Raw genomic sequence first — 19,895 nt, forward strand, 5'->3', positions numbered from 1 at the left:
GTGCTTTAAAGATAGAAGTGAGAAACCTGAGAAAAAAATAAGACCACTAATGACTATTTAAGACTGTCAGGGCCTTGACACTTGGCTGGTCTGTAGCACCTCTGACAGGAGGTGGATTTGAGCCACTTGCTATAATCTCCAGTTTCAAACTGTTGTTCCACACAGCCTCAAATGAAAAATGTCTGAGAGTCAAGAGAAGAGTTGTAAAGTCAAGTAAAGCAGTGTTGTTTTGCCAATAAAGGGGTGGGAACATTAAGCCTGTGTGATCAACTGAAAAACCTAAAAGTCTAACTGTAGCACACGATTCTCAGATGAGACACAATACAGAGCTCACTTCCTAGTGATCGTATGTTACGGGACAGCTGGTAGAGGGATTCCCGGTGATGTTGTCATCACCTCCTCATGAGGGACAGCTGTAGATGGAGTCCCTCTAGCTCTAACCTCATTAAAACTTTGTCTGAATTACACTCTGTCTCCCAGGTGATCTAATCATTGACCAATAATACAAGTCCTCAATAGTAGTCGGCAAAATTTACACATGTAAATGTGTCATCCTTCCTCCCTCTGCATCTTCCCTGCAACATGTATGCAGTCACAGTTTTGTCAACCTCCTTCTAGTCTACAGTGAATTTTGATTAACAGTCGCACTATGACAGAAAGAAAAGGGATGGGCATTTGCAGGAATTTTAAGAACAGTAGCGCAGTTTTCATGCAATTAGGAAATAAGATCTCCAGTGGTTGATAGCAACTACAGAGATTTGTTTTGAATTAGCTGGGAAAAAAATTACGTGCTCAAACGCAGCTTCAGAAAATCTGATATTTCCTGGCTGCACAGTAAAGAATTCCTCATGGAGAGTCAGTCATTTCCCATGAGGCAGAAACAAAGTGGTGTAATCAGGAATGAAGTAATCAGAGAGGAATTTGATTGAAAAAAAGAAAAAAAAATACATATATAAACCTCTGAAGCAGCTGCAGTGTTGATCATTATTGGGCGCATGAATGTGCCCAGGAATGGGGCATCAACCATTAATCAATTTGTTATCAGCTTTTAAATTAACTGCCAACTATTTTGATAATTACTCAATTAGCTCAAGTATTTCTTAATTTTTAATTAAAAAAAAAAAATTCCCCTCCGTCGAATCGCCACTTTATCGTGGTGGAGAGGGTTGAGTATCTCTGTGATTCTGGGAGGTACGTTGTCCGGGGCATTAGCCCCTGGTAGAGTCTCCCAAGGCAAACTGGTCCTGGAGCGATGTTTCGTTATTGGTCTTATGTGCTACTCACAGATTGGCCAAAACAAACAACATGATTGAACATATGGTTGCTCATAAGTCTATCAGAGCACCTTAGACCAAAGGTCGATGATCGACTTTGTAGTCGTATCATCAAACCTGTGGCCTTATGTTTTGGACACTCGGGTGAAGAGAGTTGCAGAGCTGTCAACTGATCACTACCTGGTGGTGAGTTGGATCCGATGGCGGGGAAGACTGCCAGACAGACCTGGTAAATCCAAGCGTGTAGTGAGGGTGAACTGGGAACGTCTGGTGGAGGTCATGGGGTTTTCAACACCTACCTCCAGAAGAGTTTCTCCTGCATCCCGGAGGAGGTTAGGGACATGGAGTCTGAGTGGGTCATGTTCAAAGCCTCCATTGCTGAAGCAGCTGTTAGTAGCTGTGGCAAGAAGGTCACTGGTGCCTGTTGCGGCTGTAACCCAAAAACCCGCTAGTGAATACCAGTGGTGAGGGAAGCCGTCTGGCTGAAAAGGGAGGCTTTTCGGGCCTGGCTGGCTCAGGGGTTGCCTGAACTGGTCAGCCAAAGGGGCTGCAGCTGCAACAGTTGTGGAAGGTAGTTAAGAACCTCCTCGGTGGCAAGGTGTCAGGTGTGGATGAGATTCGCCCTGAGATGCTGAAGGCTCTGGATATTGTTGGACTGTCTTGGTTGACACGTCTCTACAATGTCGCATACCCACACTCTAAACCTGTTCACTCAGAGTAACTAATGGTAAACATCAAGAACTGATGAATCAACGATTTCCAAAAGATCTAAGGATAAAAATAGGATTAAATTTAAGATATGTGGCTAAAGAACGGAAACGACAAGAGGAGGAACTCAGGATGTCTTGTCATGCAAATCAGAAGCTTCTTCCAAAATTCAGAGACACAAGAAAGAGTATGACACCAAAGGCTCAAGACAGTTAGGTCAATATTTGGTAAAGACACAGAAACACTGACTCAAGGCATCTTCAGTCCAATTTGGAAATGAAAACTGATAATATTAATAAAAATGAATAACATAAACTCCTAAAAGCAGTGACATAAGGCCATAACTGGTCTTAGATGATACATAAAGCGTTCTTTGAGCAGCCTGTTGTGTGACTGGTTTCACTATGCTGATCTGCATGTTCTGTGTGTAAGATGAAAAGATTTGCTGTACTGCTCACTAGAGGATCCCGAAATGTACACAACGGAGGCCAACAGTAACTCATAATCACTGAATCACTGTCTCTTACATTCACACACACTCAGGCACACACACACACACAGACACAGACAGACACAGACACAGACACACACACACACACCAATTGCCCGGTGATGTAGAGAGAGAGCGTTAGCAAGGATAAAGCGATTTCACGGTCTGAATACAGACAAACAGAAGGCATTGTCCTAAATGCGGACACACAGGCAACAGCCAACACAGCCTCTGACACACACAAACTCACACATAAATGTGACAGAAGATAGGGACGAACAGGAAGGAAGGATGGATCACCAGACTCAAAGATGAATGTACATGTTGACACACATAGAATCTAGACTTGAAAAAATAGCCAAAAAAGGTTACATAAATTCCCCAAAAGGTTTTAGAGCCAGACCTAAGGCAAGTTAACCTGATTTGCTCCTAAACTTTTAAAACATCAACTGTGAGTGTTCTCCAACTCCCTTTCCTCCCTACATGCATAGCAACACACACACACACACACACACACACACACACACACACACACACACACACACACACACACACACACACACACACACACACACACACACACACAATCACGCACTCTTCAGATGGCAAAAGGCAGTCAACAAGACAAGCCAAACTCCACCCACCCACTAGAGAAACAATCTTGTCTCATTTGCATCCTTTCCCTGGGCTAGTAGCTCTCCACCTCCCACACTTCACTCTCCATGCTCCCCCTTCGGTGCACATTAAGGCAGTCTAACTTGATTGCATGGATGTACACGATTGTCAGATTAGGAACTAAATGCTACAAACAAGCTTCATTTGTACTACAACAAACATTCATGATCCCCAGAGGAACTGTAATGATTTGGATAACTGCAACAGCTGAACATAGTGACTGTCATCACTATCTGAGGAAAACTGAGCCGACCACAACTTGTGTGACAGCTACATTGTAATATCTACTATTATGAATAATACCAATGAGAAAAACACAATGAAAAAATCCATAACTTTAAGATTTTCACAAAGAGAAGTGCTCTCAGTCTGAGAGAATATATGACGGCAGAAGCTGGCACAAGTCAAAAATCAAGCCTTGTAGAACTGGCAAGTCTTTTGTAGGAATTTTTACAGGTCATTAAATGCCCTGTGAGTTACACGTCACATTTATGTCAAAATGCTGGTGGGAGCATTTTGCTAACCAACATAATCTTTTCTTGAGGTTATTTTCTCCTCAGAGTTGGGCAAGCTGTGACTCCATGAGGGCAGTCCTGGTCAGTCTACCAATTTGGTCCAGGCTGAAAGTGTAAGTACTGGATGGAGCGTTATAAATATGACTGATATTTTGTACTAACATTCATGGCACCCAGAAAATGAATTCTACTAACTCTGTAGTGATCCCCAGACTGTTCCAAGTGCCAACATGATGCCGGCATTTGGGATTTTAAGTGAAATGTCTCAGCAACAATTACACAGAAAGCCATGAAACCTGACACAGATGCCTCCCTTAATATTACTGTAGGTCAGGACTTAGTTTTTAATGCCATCGTCTCACATAAACAGAACTACAGTATCTCCACAGTGCTGTGTCAATGATGGATAATGGTATGGCTGCGCCCATTGTCTTTCCAATATAGGACAAAAAAAACTCTGTCTTGTTTATTTCTTTATAATAGTCACAGTCGTCCTGGGTGGCACTAAGATGGGTATGCAGTGACAGTGTTCCTACAATATAGGATAGATGGGAATAGTTTTGATGGAATATTTCCATCACTGTTATTAAGTTTGGCCAGTTCACAAGAACCAAGCAGCCTTACTACATGATCCAAATCTTTGGGCAACACTTGATATGCTGCCCTTGCAGTGCCTGCTCTCGTGCATAGCTAGACAGCTAGCTAAAGTTCCAAAAGTCTTCAAATAATCCTACAGGGCTTGCTTTTCCTGTACTTTACTTGATCTTGATTTTGGATCAATATTGCAAAACTGAAATATTACAGAGAAAATAAAATAGATCAGCATAGAAGCACTGACATATTCATGAACACAGTACGTATTACGCATGTCCTGAAACCGACTGTAAAGTTTTCACTGACATATAACTCTGCAGTAACTGTAGTAAACCGTGTCTTAACACAGTTTACTACTTGACAAAATCTAACAGAAAATTTCAACATGACATTCCTATTTGGTGCGTATGTACACATTATACTTATACACAATTTCCAAGGCAGAAGCGTATCATAAAACATTGGCAACACCATAAATTAGCTTTGTCCATCGCACTGTCTGTACTCCACGTGAGACGTAGCTAGCAAGGAAAAAACCAAAGGACATTCAAAGATAGGTCAACGGACCGCAGAGTGGTGGGAACGCTCACTCTCGTCATTTCTGAAACCAAACTAGAATGAAGAATGCTCACTCTGACACTGTTCTTAAAACCAACTGAAAATAGCTTTCTTATTTTTACTCCGCCAAGGAACGGCAGAGTTATGTGACGATCGGCTTACATTTGTCTGTCTATGTGAAATATTACTCAAAAACGGACTAACGGATTTGGATGAAATTTTCAGGTGGGTAGAGTAGCCAAAAATTGTACTCAAGTAAGAGTAACGTTACTTCATAATAATATCACTCGAGTAGAAGTAAAAAGTTGTCATCCAAAAAATTACTCAAGTAAGAGTAAAAAAGTATTTGGTGAAAAGACTACTTAAGTACTGAGTAACTGTTTGATTGTAATGTCTGATTTATTTTTTAGAAATGATGTGATCAGACAAAAATGTAAAATAATGTGCAAATTCTGGTATTTCCAAATAAAATTAAAAAATAGCAAAATAATATCTTTACAAAATGACAAGTTAAAGCACAAGAAACACAAATTTCCAAATCTAACACAAAGCTTTTGAAACAAATGCCTGTAGTAAAGTAACGCTGTTATGTCTGAACAGTGCAAACCACTTCCAGTAACAAGATATGCTGTATAATGTATGCTGTATGTGCCCCCACCCTCCACCCCAACGCTGTATCACGTGGACCTACCATAGACTGTACCAAGCCTGATGTCACGCTTTACTTCACCCGTGTTAGTAAACAGAAGACAAAAGCTGGAGATATCCATGCTAATGCTATGCTAATGTTGTCGGACTCCGAAGCAAGATAAAATTTCTCAAAAATGCCCCCGTTTTTGTCATACCCTGTCTGCTACGCGTGTAGAGTTTGTCCCGCTATGCCGCCACAGTTTGTATGTGGTCATGTGAACACAGGGCGACGTCTGGTGAAACTGAGTCATGTGATTATTGTAGCTTTGTCGGATTGGGGAAACAGTCATGTGGTAGATTCACTGGGGGCATCTCTCTTGCAAAATAAAGCATATCTAATGTGGCAAATAAAAAAGTATGGCAGAGTAAAACTACTCTCAGAAGTACATTTTTTTTCAAAAAGTTACTCAAGTAAATGTAACGGAGTAAATGTAACTCGTTACTACCCACCTCTGGAAATGACACAAGGACCAAGTGATTAGATTTTCACAGAGATGCGGCTTATAGTCTGGATCCACAGATTTGTTAAGGATTTCCCATTGCTAGATACAGCTGCCGGCACGGCGTTGCTGTAACCATGACATAAACACTGTGTCAGTTACCCACTGACGATCACATGATTGCGATCCCACTACACATTGACTGTGATTTATCAGTTGAAAATCATACAAGGAACAAATAATTAAACTGTGGGGTGTTTCTTAGTCACATCGATTCCTGCCGCCAGCTACATATTTAGGTCACACAATGTAGCAAACCCCAGTCAGACAATGGTGAAGCTTCTGATGTTTCACAAAGCCTTTATTTACGTTCAGCCATCTGCCTTATTTTGAACACAAATTCACTTTTCTGTCCTTCACTCATTTCTTCACCGTAAGAGCTTGTCCCCATAGCAGCTAGGTGCTTCTAAGTTTATACACATCCTTTGCTTGACAGCAACAGCGTGGAACCATTTTCTTTCATCCTTACATGAATTTTTTCGCCTTCGTCATGTCAAAAAACCGCTTCTTAGATAAACACTTCCTGTGTCGCTGGAATGGTTACAAAATAAAAGCCCGTAACATTAAAAATATGCCTTCAAAATAAAAGCATGGAGGGAACGGTTATTTTAACACTAGCAAAACAATAACTTGCCAAAAGCGATGAACTGATCAGCAGACCTTTATAAGAGTAATTTACACGCAATTCGGTATCCATACATAACATACACATGCATAACACATGTCTGTGCTCAGCGCAAGGTCATTTTTTATTAAAGATTTCATCTGTCGGAAATGACACATCAACTGAGCAGCCTTGGCGGAGTACTGCTCTCTGTGAGTGCTTTTCTAGTTTTAAATCTTGTAATCAACTTTTTAGTTTATTTAACTTGTTCACTCAACTTTAAAGACAGCACACGACATTTTTTTAGTTTCTGGCTTGAAGGTGGTTGTTGTTTCCCATAGCAAAGGGGATTTTGAAGATGTAGATAGCAGGAAGGGTGAAAAATACCACATAAAATGCTAGGCTTATACCCACAGTCTACATCCACAGAGTCAGACTAGTAGCACGATTACATCACAGTTTCATATTGTACAGTTCACATGTTGCACTAGAAGGGAGTGTGCATGCCCTAAACACTCATTTCTGGATACATTTGCACACTGACAATTTAAACAACCTCCAAAAGAAACTGTTGCACAGTAAATGTAGTGCCATTGAAGTAAACAGGGATTGGTTATGGATAGTCTTTATAAGCAATGTGTTGTTAGCATTTAGCTCCTTATCTAGCCATGCTAGCAACTTCATAAAGCCGCTAGCATGGCTCTCAGTCTTGTTTTCAAACTGATTTGTTTATATGTATTTAAAGAATAAATAAATTGGACTGATGCCAGTAGATTCTAACACGACTTGTGTTCTTTTTGAGTCAAAGTCACTATCAAAATTGTCAAATAAATATAGTTAATTAAATTCTTCCTTAACTGAGCTAAGTCCTTTACAAACATGTAGCATTAACAGGCCCTAATATTTGCAGTCGCATTGGCAAAGGCATTGTAATAGGCAGGCATTGATGAAGATACAGCTAGCTCTATCATTACTCTCGACTCCACATTATCCTTCTTCACTTTCTCTCACTTAAATTCAGTCACCCATTCCTGCTCTTCCAAGTCTTGCTGAGACCACACACCTTTTATACCAACAGACAGAGAGACCCCTCCAACTTGTTGCCCACTGGGAAAGGGTGGAGTGTGTGTCCATTCATCTGTATGGGTGTGGGGGATGAGGAGGCCGGCACGGACCTAAGACAGCGAGTGAGGCACGAGAAGGGTGAAGAGGGGGAGTAAGACAGCCAAAGAAAGCAGAAGGGGAGGGGGATTTAAAGGTCCTGCCATTCTTCAGGAATATCAATGAGGGAGCAGCTTATAGCCAAGGGACTGGGTGACACAGAGACAAACAGAAGCAAAAAGAAAGACACAAACAGAAAGACACACAGGGGGAAAACAAAAAGTCAGGACAAAAAGAGTGAGAAATTGTCAGCGAGGGACCAAAAATAGTGTTGAGTAAGAGAAAGAATAGTTTATATGACAAAGTGAGCGAAGGGTAGCCAGTGTAGGTGAACAGAGAAGGAGGAAGTCAAGGGTAGGAAGAGTGTTGAAGCTGGAATCAGAGTCTAACTTCAGCTCAATGACTAGATCTGAACCATACCACTGAATACTAACACTGATTTATTCAACACAAACAACAGAAAAAGTAACATAGGTTACATAACGTGACAAGTTTGAGCGTATTTTCTTTGCAAATGAAACTGATACCACAGTCTGGGCGAGCAAAGCATGAAAACAAATTAATGTGATTGGGTACAAATCAAATCAAAAGCTGGAAACCGTTGAGATGGAATGGCAGGAAAAACTGTAGCTGCAGCACAATTGGAAGGGAAATGAGTGGCACCAACAAGCACATTGGGAGTTTACTGTTTTCACCACAAACTTCAAAAAATTTGTTGACTTTGAAGATGGATAAACAATTCCAGATTCCTTCACTGTAAGCTAAAGCAGCTGTCACAGCCAACCAGGGTCACCATGTGAAGAAATTAATTAAAGGGAAGGAGGAATTTCATTTCTATCCATTCATCATTTAATTTAGCTTGCCAGTGGAGTGACACTGCAAAAGTGCATGACTCACAGCGTGAAAGCACAGATTTCTCTAGAATTTCAGTCACGGCTGAAATAAAAGTGCAACCCTGTGACATCAGCAAACTGTGTTGGACTACAGCAATTGTAATACTATTGCTAAAATACAAGGAGCAGCAAGATAGAGACAACAAAACATCCAATATTCTAAGCATATAGAAATTTGAGTTAAAGGCTTGATGAATCAGAACAGAAACAGGGTGGCCATGCAGTGTAGCGTGTTTGACCAACAGGATGTCAGACAGACGGACAAGGAGAACTGTCAGCTGGAGCACAAACACTCGGATCAAAGCTTTGCCGCACGTGTAAATATTAGCTCGGTTTGTAGCTGCTGGATGGCCGATACTGAAGCTTCATGGTCACAAAGCGTCAGTGTGATTCAGCACTTATTGGAAAGTCCCGATAAAAATGTCACAGCCCACAGTTTTCATAGCAGTAGAGGTGCATGTGTTACTAAGAGGTACTTTCTGACCTTTTCTCCTTTAAGTGAAACATTTTTACCAACAAACTCTGGTGTCTGATGCGGTGAGCTGCAGACTATTAAAACCCCTCCAGGCTGCAAGTGCTCCTCATCCCAGGCAACTGCGCTGGTCGTCTTGGAAACCATTTCAAAAGCTCCCTTTATTAAGAGTAGACTCAGCACACACACGCAGGCGCACACACAGGGTGAACCCAGGGCAGCGCAACATGCATTCCACGACAGGAGATAGACGAAAAACACTCCACACCACATTGTCCCCTTCCCTCTGCTGAGCCCCAGTCTTTGGTCGAAGCACAAACTCTCAGGGTGTAATATGACTCTGCCTTTATAAACACACAGACAGCAGGAGAAGGAGAAGAGGAAAGAGCAAGTGAGAAACTTGAACAAGAACGTGAAAGAGAGCACATACGAACAAGAGCAGCAATTATGCCAATATGGAGAACAGTAGTTTTAACTAAACAAGTAGCACAAACTTTGCACTTTCCCACTCTTCCCTTGTAACTGAGTCAATAAACTTTTTGGTCCTGCTGCTCAACAAGCTCCGCACATTGCTCAGGCATCAGCATGAGAGTCGAACCGCACATCTGGCACAGCAGGCTGGAAGTGTGTACTACAGCTCTGGTAGGTATGCTGGCCAGCACATCTGCTTCAGACCAAAGTCAGCAAGTGTGTTCAATCATCAGTGGACAGATGCAAAAACCCAAACAAATTTAACCTTTTCAACTGAACCTGGTTTTCAAAACTTGTTTAATCATCAGAAAACCAACGTAAAACTATTCCAATGAGTGGCTAATAATTACCCTGATTTCCAGGAATTTTTACAGCAGAAACACCAGATATTTCCTGGTTCAAGAGGACTATTTGTTTATATCATCGTAAAATGGGTTTTGGACTGTGGGTCAGATCAAACAAGTACTGGCCTTCAGCAGATTGATCAATAGTAAAAATAATCATGAGTTTAAGGTTGCTCTTTCTGACATCTGTTTCCTAGCAAAATCAAAACTCTTTCTACCCAATTTCACTACAAATATGCCTTCTATGATGTGCATTAAAACAGATACAAAACAGTCAACTGCAAGTGCTCTGAAACATTTTGTTCCCTAAAAACAGTCGTGTTGCTACTACTGCTTGATTAATACAGATTTGGTCAGCAATTCGTATAGTTGGCAGTGGAAAACGGCCATCATACTGGCATCTTAAAGTCATTGGGTGCTTTGCTTTAATAACTGAAAATCAACAAAAATGTTCAATTTCATAACATGTAGGAACCAGAGAACTAGAAAGCTCACACATTTGAGAACCTTCAGTTCTTTCACCCTTTTCAGGCGATACGTAGCCTTACTGGCTTCATCAAACTGTCAAAGTGATGGTCTTCTGTCGTTCAGACAAAAGGTTGCTTTAACATTATTGTTGTTCCCTCTGGGTTTGTTCAAACACAGTATGCCCTTAACCCCTTGACGCCTATTGTCGCGAATTCGCAACATACCCCTTTCATTCAGACTGCAGCCGATACAGCGTATCCATTCCCCCAATGCTGGTTTGTGCATATTCAATACATACCTCGGAACCTTTTGCAAGCACTGGTTTCTCGTAGGACCGGTCGGAGTGGGACCTAATTATTATATATCTGTTATTATTATATATCTGTGCATCTATGTTCTATCTGTAATAGATAAATTAACAATCTCCACTTATTTTAGTGGATTTTTTTTTTATATTTAATTGTAAATAAATTCAGGCATCAAGGGGTTAATATTTTACATACTTGTGAGACTGAACAGTACATCAAGTTTCAAGGAGCTGCTAAAGAACAAAAGATTAAACCTAAACAGCGAGTTCATCACCAAGACAGGATCGTACGGAAATTATTTTGTACTTTTCGTCACTTCAGACACACTTTATAAGCTACATTTAATTATTGAGACTCAAACCATCCTTTTACTGGAAAAGCCTGATCTATTTACTCAAGTCAGAATATCTTTTCTGTCACTTCAAGCTATTTCTTATTTTTGAGATTATTTGGTCACAGTCTTTCAGCAGGATATTTGCAGGAGTAGCCTAAATATTGTGCACATTGATGCATTCCTATTGCCATGTGCAGAACTTAGCCTTGTTAATTTTTAAATTTCCAAAAACTTGTGTGCTTGTGGAATCTGCATGTGTACTCAGTTTTTCTTTTCTACAGAGCAGATTTGTCATTCTGAAAGTGATACAGAAATATTACTAGGATTTAAGGATTCAAGGTTCTTCATCATCACACCAGCACACGTATTCACATGAGGTGGCACAAAATTAGCACTGGGGTAACAGTTGGAAGTCAGAGAAATAAATAAAGAAAAATTAGGGAAATTACAAGCAATATAAACAATATTCACAAGTATTGACCAGTGGTAAAGGGATAAATAGGCACGTGCAAAAACTGGGCTATGAGGTAGATGTCCATTTGGCCAAGTGGGCTGTATTGCGCATGCATAGGGCCAATGCCAAAGACTGACTTTGACTTCTATGAAATAATGACCAGAGTGTTCATTCAGACATAAAGTTGACATGTTCAGATGCTGTCAGGGAGGAATGCATGTCTGAAAGAAGTCGTATGTGAAACAAGACACTATTTTTTCTTACATGCCTTTAAAATTAATGTTTAGTAAAACTTCCCACACGCTGACTTTCTGCTCATTCCAACAGCAGCTGTAAGTTTTGAGGTATCTGACGTTTTGCTAAAGTACGTGTAGCCATATAGGAGTTATTTCGCCTCCTCCTCCGTCTCTTTCACACTCCCTTGTCTTTGCTGCCTGTTTATCTCCATCTCTCCCCTCCTCCATTTCTCCCTCTATCCATCTCTGTCTGGGGTGCAAGTGCCTGACACCACCAGTCTCTCTCTTCCTCTCCCTCTCTGAAAGCTGCATCTCAAAGAGTTGATTCTCCAGTCTAATGCATCTGCACATAACGCACACACAGGCAGCAGGCTCCCATCGCACACTGATAAACGTGTACATACTTTTGTAAATAACCATACACAGTTGATATGAGCATATCTTCAGATCCGACCACAGGCAAGTTTGAGGTGGTAAATCCTGTTACATGCTGTCCACTGCAGGTCACACACCCTCACGAATGAAACATACAAGACAAACATGGAACATGTGAGGCAACCAATGCCTTTAACATATACACGTGCTTTAAAATAAACAAGTGCTTCATTTCCTAAGCTCTAAGTAAGCCAATTCTGAGCAAACTCACCTACAGCAATACAACAGCATTCCACCTAGAAGCACCACTGTGATCATGACAGAGTCACCCACCACAGAGATAACAGATATCAACAACACGTCAGAGTTGTGTGTGTGGACGTGCATGTGCCTCCTGGAATTTCTGACACAGCTGACACCATGAGCTAAATTATGGTTTTGCTACAGCACATTTCACAAGCCAAAGTAGTACTTATTTCCAGTGCAGCTTCCCTCAGTGCTCAAACCTTGCACGGTCACTGACGGGATTGGGGGTTAGATTCCCGCTGACCGCACACCAGGAAATGCATTCATGTTGTTCTGGGTCTCCAAAGATAAAATCAGCAGCCGAACAGTTTTTAGAACATGTTATAAAGATGATGTTTTGTTCGTCTGTCTTGGTGTCATTTTCATAATTCTGGATGACAGTCATACCGGCTCTAACGTTTTACTCATCAAGTTAATTACAGTGAATTGGCGATGTGGGAGCAGCAAGACAGGAATACGTGTGACACAGGTAGTAAACAAACCCCCAGGTTGGTCATCTTTTCTAGCCCACTTAACTGCAAATGGCACTGAAAGCTGGTGCATCTGAAATGTCAACTGTGGTCCCATTACTTTGAACGTCACTGCAAATGTAATCAGTGTTTACAAAGAACAGTCTGAGTAATAATTTTAATGTTTGCCTATAATTTCTCTTGAACTAGTCATAGTAAAAGCGACGGTTTGTTTACAACCTGCCTGCTCCAATGAGCTGCTTCCCAGATGAAACTTTTTTCTAGAAATCATCCCAGATATTTATTCAGCACAGAAAAGAAGCTACAATGAACTATCGGAATAACGGCCACAAGTATACAAATAAATCCACATGAAAGAATAACCAACTGTCTAATACTGTCAGCTTAGTAGGGAGTAACAGATCGGTCCTCTTCACTTAACGTTGGTGGTGCAGCAGACATCGCAACTTGTCTCAAAGACAGAAAGCGCACCCAGCAGCCCACCGTTCTACAAAACTGACAAATAAATAGCTCTTCTGCAATCATGCTTGATTAGGATTTCACTATGAAGCACAATCAGACACAGAAAGGCAACAGCGCTGCTTAAGAATATAGAACATAACCTGTATGTTGATTTACTTTAAAAAGCAGTAAACACCATGGTCTGTGCAGAAAGGATGTTTTTAAATAGCAATGACAGCAGTTACAAGAAAGAGTATTTGCTATCTTAGAAGTTGCACCAGATACAAAATGTTATACTGAAAAAAACGGTATCAAAAGAGCATGACAGATGCAAGAAACACATGAACCTACAGATGAAGCAAGCACTGTAGCTGCACTGCAGAGCTGATGCAGATATAAACAGAGAAGCACTTCAAAAGATGCAAATTGACAGCAGTGGAAGCTTTTGGAATCTAAGGATTTCTTAGATAGTTTTGGTCCTGCAAGTCTTCATCAGCCAGATTTGGACCTGGGTTACACTTAAAAATCTGATAAATTACAGTTTGTCCAATAACAACACCATCTTATTTCTTGTTCTAACTCACATTTGTTGTTAGCACATTTACTTGTCTTAAATAATACAGTATAACCCCTTTTAGTTTTGAGACTCTGGTTGTTTGAACTATTCTCAGTTTTAACTACACAGGACTATACTGTTGTGATATAAGTAAACTTGGACTGCTAAAAAAATCATGAAGTTGCTTTTTTAAAAACTGCCCAGCCTGACCGAGACTGATGATGCCGCAAAAACAACATCTGTCAGATGCAAAAAGCTCACCAATGACAAAGGATACATTTTAATGGCTCCTGACTTTGTGCCAATGGCCATGAGCTGCAGCTTGGGGTCAAAAGCCAAAGCGCTGGGCTGATGGGGGAACCCATGCTCCACCGTCTGAGAGAAAGAAAGGCAAAGTAAAAGAGTGGGAAAGACAAACAGAAAAGACTAACTGATGACACATGAAATGAGACAAAGAAAAGCTGTGATTTATTTTTCAGACATATTTCCTTGAAAAGCACCCAGCTCTGTCTGTCTGTGTGTTGTCCTGTCGGACTGTGCAGTCAGTGAGGCGTCTAAAAGGGAGGATTCCCTTAATAAAGTTAGAGGAAAGTTCTTTAAAAGCATTGATGGCAGCAGCATTGCTTTATTGCAATGCTCTGCTGGCCTTGTTAAATGTGATTAACATAAATTCACAGGTTTTTTTTCTGGCACATGTCGGGAGATGATGAGACAGCTGGCAAAGCATTTACAGCTTCAGAAAAAAAAGCAAATAGGAACCATGTAGAAAGACACCTAAAGCTGGTTTTATAAAGTATCGGGGGGTCTTCAAAGTTTCGTGTACCCCTGAGTGCATCAAAAATGTGTGAAAACAGGCATTTAGCTTGGAACCCAGACATGACATTAAACATTAACTCTTTCTGTCTACAAAGTGCCGGTCAGATCACACAATACAGTCACACCAAAAGGAAGCCTCCTGAGGAGAGACCACCTCTGTGACAGTTGTGGCAGCTGCTTCCAAACCCTAAAAAAAGGGTGTCTGTGTGTTGTTACAGCAAAACAAACAGTCCATGGACTTTAAACACAGTACACCATTCAGTTGACCTGAATATCCACCGTTTAGATGTCTCACCAGCTACAGTCTACTGCCACCAAAGACACTTCTTCAGACAGCTTGTTTTGTTTGAGCAGCAGTTGAAAATACAAAGATATTCAGTTTGTTATCATATGTGACAGAAAAATATCAAATCCTCATATTTGAAAACAAAAGCAAGTTATAGCTTAAAAAAATCAGTTTGCTGTGAGATGCAAGAGCAAGACACAAAGAGAACTGGATCAAAAGTAGCTTCATTTTCACTTGATCAATTAACATTTCCCACAATATTGATGGTATGATGAAGCAATTTTGCAATAAACTACAGGACAATTATCTACAATACATCACAACATCTGTGCAATGGAAGAAGAAAAAATGCCTCCAAAATGGCAAAAAGTAGGGAACGTGGATTTATTCACTTCACTGTGATGTTGCGGTTTGTGTGTGTGTGTGTGTGTGTGTGTGTGTGTGTGTGTATTATTATTAATACTCAAATGTGTCAGCTCAATTAATTAGCCTAATAGATGTGCTTTACTCCACTATCTGTCATTTCCCACTGTGTGTTTCCTCTTCTTCTTCCCTTCAAGTGGGTTAACTTCTATTGAATTTACCCTCATTCTTTTGATAAGTGCCACCACGAGGAGTCATGAAATAGTAACTCTGGTATTTCAAACTGGTCATGAGAATCCATTTAGAGTGTCGCCGTATTTAAATAAAAAAATCAATAACTGGTGAGACTGCGGTCCGGATTCAGACCCAGGCGCCGTCTTATATGGACCCGCATCTGTAATTAGTAAATTGTAATGAGATTTTCAATTTGACGGGTCATTTCTATTTTACCAGCGCAGCTTTTCCAGTGTTTACGACATTGGCTATCAGTTCAGGAAACACACAGACCAATTACATATGAGTTCAACCACCTGCAATGCAGAGACTTTATTGGCTGAAGTCTCTGCATTGCAGGCGCTAAACATCACAGCTCTGCGTTCAGAAAACAGTTGAGGCAAACGACAGGGAAGAAGAGGACAGACAATAAAGAAAACTAAATAAAGCGACACCGAGAGAGAAATAGCCCCGCACACGTTGACCATGTTTGGCTCAACATACAGCTGCGAGGCAGCTTTCTCAACTGTGAATATAATCTAAACTAAATATCGTTCCAGACTCACCAATGAGCTCCAAAAGTGTTTGAGAATGACCCTGTCAACATTTAGACCACAATTCAGAATACTGGCAGGGCAATCTGCAGCTCAGGTCTCCCATTAAGCAGCAGGGGATATAAGGGGAGTGACATAAGACAGGAAAAAAAATTTAAAAGTCTTCCATTGTTTAATTTTTTTTTTGATTTAGGTATTGTTAAAGATGTAAATAAGTTGGTTCAGTCATTATTTTTTTCAAGTTCTGCACTTTATTTTAAGATGTACAGTTATATCCAAAGTTATTTATTAATAAATGTTATCAAAATGTTTTTGAACTGTACTGAATTTATTTGGTTTGATAAATTCAAACTATTACATGCAGATGCTATTATGATGTTCTGGACTTTTGCTTTCATAACTTTTCTCCGACTGGACCTCTGAATTTTAGGTGAATACCCCTGCAATACAGTGTCAAACAACCTATTCATTCCAACTCAGACAACTGGGGTTATGCAAGTATCCTTAAGTTTGACTAGATCTCAGTGGGACTGTCCAACAGGGACAAGTGCAACTCTACGAGCCATGAAAAGATGATTAACATGTCATTAAGAGAATGAATATAATGCTTTGTGTGTCACTCTCTCACAAAACAACTTATTCACTAAAATAAAATACATTAAAAAAAACAAAAAACACCAGATTTATGAGTTTGCTTAACTGGATAAGATACAGATTGGTCAAGTTTGAGGTCATAATTGATTTTTTTTTTTTTTTTTTTTTTAAATGAAGACTTGTTGGGTAGCACTTTTGCCTTGCAACTAGAAGTTGAAAAATCCCAGGAAAACCCAGTTCACTTCCCGGCTTTCCCTAGATCTTTCTGCATGGAGTTTGCATGTTCTCCCTGTGCATGTGTGGGTTTTCTCCGGGTACTCCGGCTTCCTCCCACAGTCAGAAAACATGCGGAGGTTAATTGGTAACTCTGAACTGTCCATACGTGTGAATGTGAGTGTGTAGCCCTGTGATAGACTGGTGACCTGTCCAGGGTGTCCCCTGCCTTCAACCTCAGTCAGCTGGGATAGGTTCCAGGATTAAGTTGTGTATAGCTAATGAATGGAATATGATTGCCAAAGCACTGAAAGAAAACAAATTAATTTAAACTTGTGATTACTAATTGTGACGATAAACTGAGAAAAAATATACCAAAATCATGCAGCATTGTATCTCCAAAGCATCATGTTAAAGTCTGTCATGTTATCGACTGAGCAAGATAAATGCAGTCTTTCAACATCAAAAACTTTAGACAGTGACAGTATGCAGACAGCAGCTTCACCTAACCTGAGTTCAAGGCCTCGGCACTGCTCAATCAGTTTGTCTTTGCAAGGCTGTATACACAAATGCAAAAAAAGCAAAAAACATTTTGAAGCTCATCCAAAAAGGTTACCTGCAGCTGATATTTGATACGCACTTTTTTCTTCCATTTTACTACTTTTAGGCTCCTACCAGTTTAGCAGCAGTGGTCAAGGTGACAACAGGCAGCTTGCTTAAAGTGGATCTGAAATTTGTCCAGGCCTGGAGCTCTAAAATAGATCTCAGCACTGGCGAGAGGAGGAAAGAAAGCCACCCGTGAATGTTAACAGAGGCAAGGGAAGCTGGGGTTTACTGTACAAGAAATGCTTCATATCCACGTGGATGTGATGCCAGAGTTGAGTAGCATAAAACCAGACACTCGTGGTTTCACCCACAGACCCTTAAAAAATGAAACAAGAAGAAGCAGTTTGAGCACCACAGATAAAAGGAAGCATGGAAAATACTTCAGTTGTATGTAAATGGCTGCAGTGAGGAGTTGAAACTGTCACCACACTGAGAGCCATCTTGACCAACACATGAAATATGGGTCACACTAATTACCCACATGAAGCATCACACTGCTGGATTGGACTCTATACCTCGAATGAACCTGATAATCCCCATCACTCATTCGCTTGATGAGTAATTACAGCAATATTAGCTCCGTGGAGATAAGTTTTTCTCGCTGCTGTTCCACTTTAAACGCGGGGGCCTCGTTTGGAGCCAATTAACACGCCGTGAAAACAAGCGAACACCCCCCCAAACACAGCAACAAAACGCCGAGTCCAGCCCGCACTCAAACCCGTCAGGGGAAAGACTCCGGGCTGCTCCGCTTCAAACCCTGGCTTCTAGAAGACGGTTTTGGGGAGCAGCAGCTGAGGAAGAAACCTATCCGTCTCCCTCTGTCCCTCCTCCTCCTCTTGTCCCGTTACTTTACCTTGTTGAAGGCGAACAGCTCCTGTTTTATCTTCTCTCTCTGTGGGTCGGTGCCCTGCCGACGGAATCTAAACTTCATCATCTTGGAGCCGCGCAGGGTGGGGAGCCAGGACCCGAGGGGACAGAGAGGAAAACACGGAGAGAACAAGCCGGGATTCGCTGCGGGCAGGACAGGCGGTGCGGCGCAGTCGGACGATGCTAAGCTAGCTAACCGACTAGCCCATGAATGGGGGCTACGACGCTGGTGCTGCTGCGGCTCCTCTCGGCTCTGCGCCCTCCTCTCTCTCTGTTGCTGTTTAGGTCGCGGTGAGTTCGACCACAAACCCTCCTCTTCCCAGTTCACTCGGACCCCGTTGTTGTGAGCCAATGAGGGCGAAGAAATCTGCGAGCAATTCACGCAGAAACGCCCACACAGCCAGGAGCTTCGGAAAGGGACGTTCGGTTTTGGGTACAGCATGCACCGCCGGAGTGTTCCTACTGCATGCGTCAGTATGCGGTGACAACGGCGCCTTCTTTAAACCAAATCAAACGTCCACAGCGTAAATGGCCAATAACGGTTAATAAAGCAAAAACAAGTGAGGTTTTTAACATGAAATTTGTTGTAAACATGCAAAGTAAAACGTGGAAAATAAATAAGTACATCTACTCAAGCGTTGTACTCATAAAAAAGACAGTTTTCATCCTCCTTCCTCTGTCGCATATCAGAAAATCATTAGACTCCTGTTTCAATACCAGTGCAATAGCCAATGCATATACAATATTTCAATGTTTTGGGCAACACTTTAATACCCATGTGCAATATTGTAAGTTAAATTGTGTTCTAATGTTTTACTCTTGTTTAGGCAAATGTATGTCTTTTCAGTACTTCATTTACAGTACTTTTTATACATCTCTTTTTACATATAGTGTTTTTATTTTAGAATTTCTCAGATTTAGAATTCTACATTTACTCTCTTACTGTCTTGATGTTGCTTAGTACCTTAATTCCATTCACTATGTCAAATTTCTTTTGTGTGTGTGAGCTCACTTGGCAATAAAGTCTTTCTGATTCTGATTCTGATATATGCTTGCTCATAGCAAATCTTTGTATTTGTAGGGTTTTTTCGGGTCATTTGGTAGAGAATATATTATTATAGGGCCTTATTATGTAAATTAGTTGGGTAAATTTGTACAACATATAATACCATAGGGTCTAAACCTCAATATTTAATCTAGTCAGATAAGTTTCTAACATTAATATTGCAGGGTCTTATCCTTGACATCTAAATTAGTCAGATAGATTTGTATTTCATATATAAAATACAGAATGTTAACATTAATATTTAGCTTAGCCACATAAATTTATATTATAGGCAATATTGCAGGGTTTTAACTTTAATAATTAAATTTGTCAGATAATTTTGTATTGTATAATAAAGGGTCTTATCTTTAATATTTAGCTTAGTTAGGTAAATTTATATAATAAAAAATACTTCAGATTCTGAATCTTAGTAATTAGTCA

The 19,895-nt window shown here is 40.6% G+C and overlaps 1 protein-coding gene across 1 annotated transcript in view; it reads right to left on the reverse strand.

The window, feature by feature from the left end:
• llgl1 (LLGL scribble cell polarity complex component 1) overlaps positions 1-18,745 on the reverse strand; it is a 50,572-nt gene extending 31,827 nt beyond the window's left edge. The window contains exons 1-2 of the mRNA XM_055005052.1: positions 18,396-18,745; positions 14,175-14,272 (exon numbers count right to left, since the gene is read on the reverse strand). Of these exons, the coding sequence (XP_054861027.1) occupies positions 14,175-14,272; positions 18,396-18,476 (179 nt within the window). The 5' untranslated portion in view covers positions 18,477-18,745. The remainder of the gene's footprint in view (positions 1-14,174; positions 14,273-18,395) is intronic.
• Between the last annotated feature and the right edge of the window lie 1,150 nt (positions 18,746-19,895).

The sequence above is a fragment of the Amphiprion ocellaris genome, chromosome 19 (genome assembly GCF_022539595.1).
Source record: "Amphiprion ocellaris isolate individual 3 ecotype Okinawa chromosome 19, ASM2253959v1, whole genome shotgun sequence".
Lineage (NCBI taxonomy): Eukaryota > Metazoa > Chordata > Actinopteri > Pomacentridae > Amphiprion > Amphiprion ocellaris.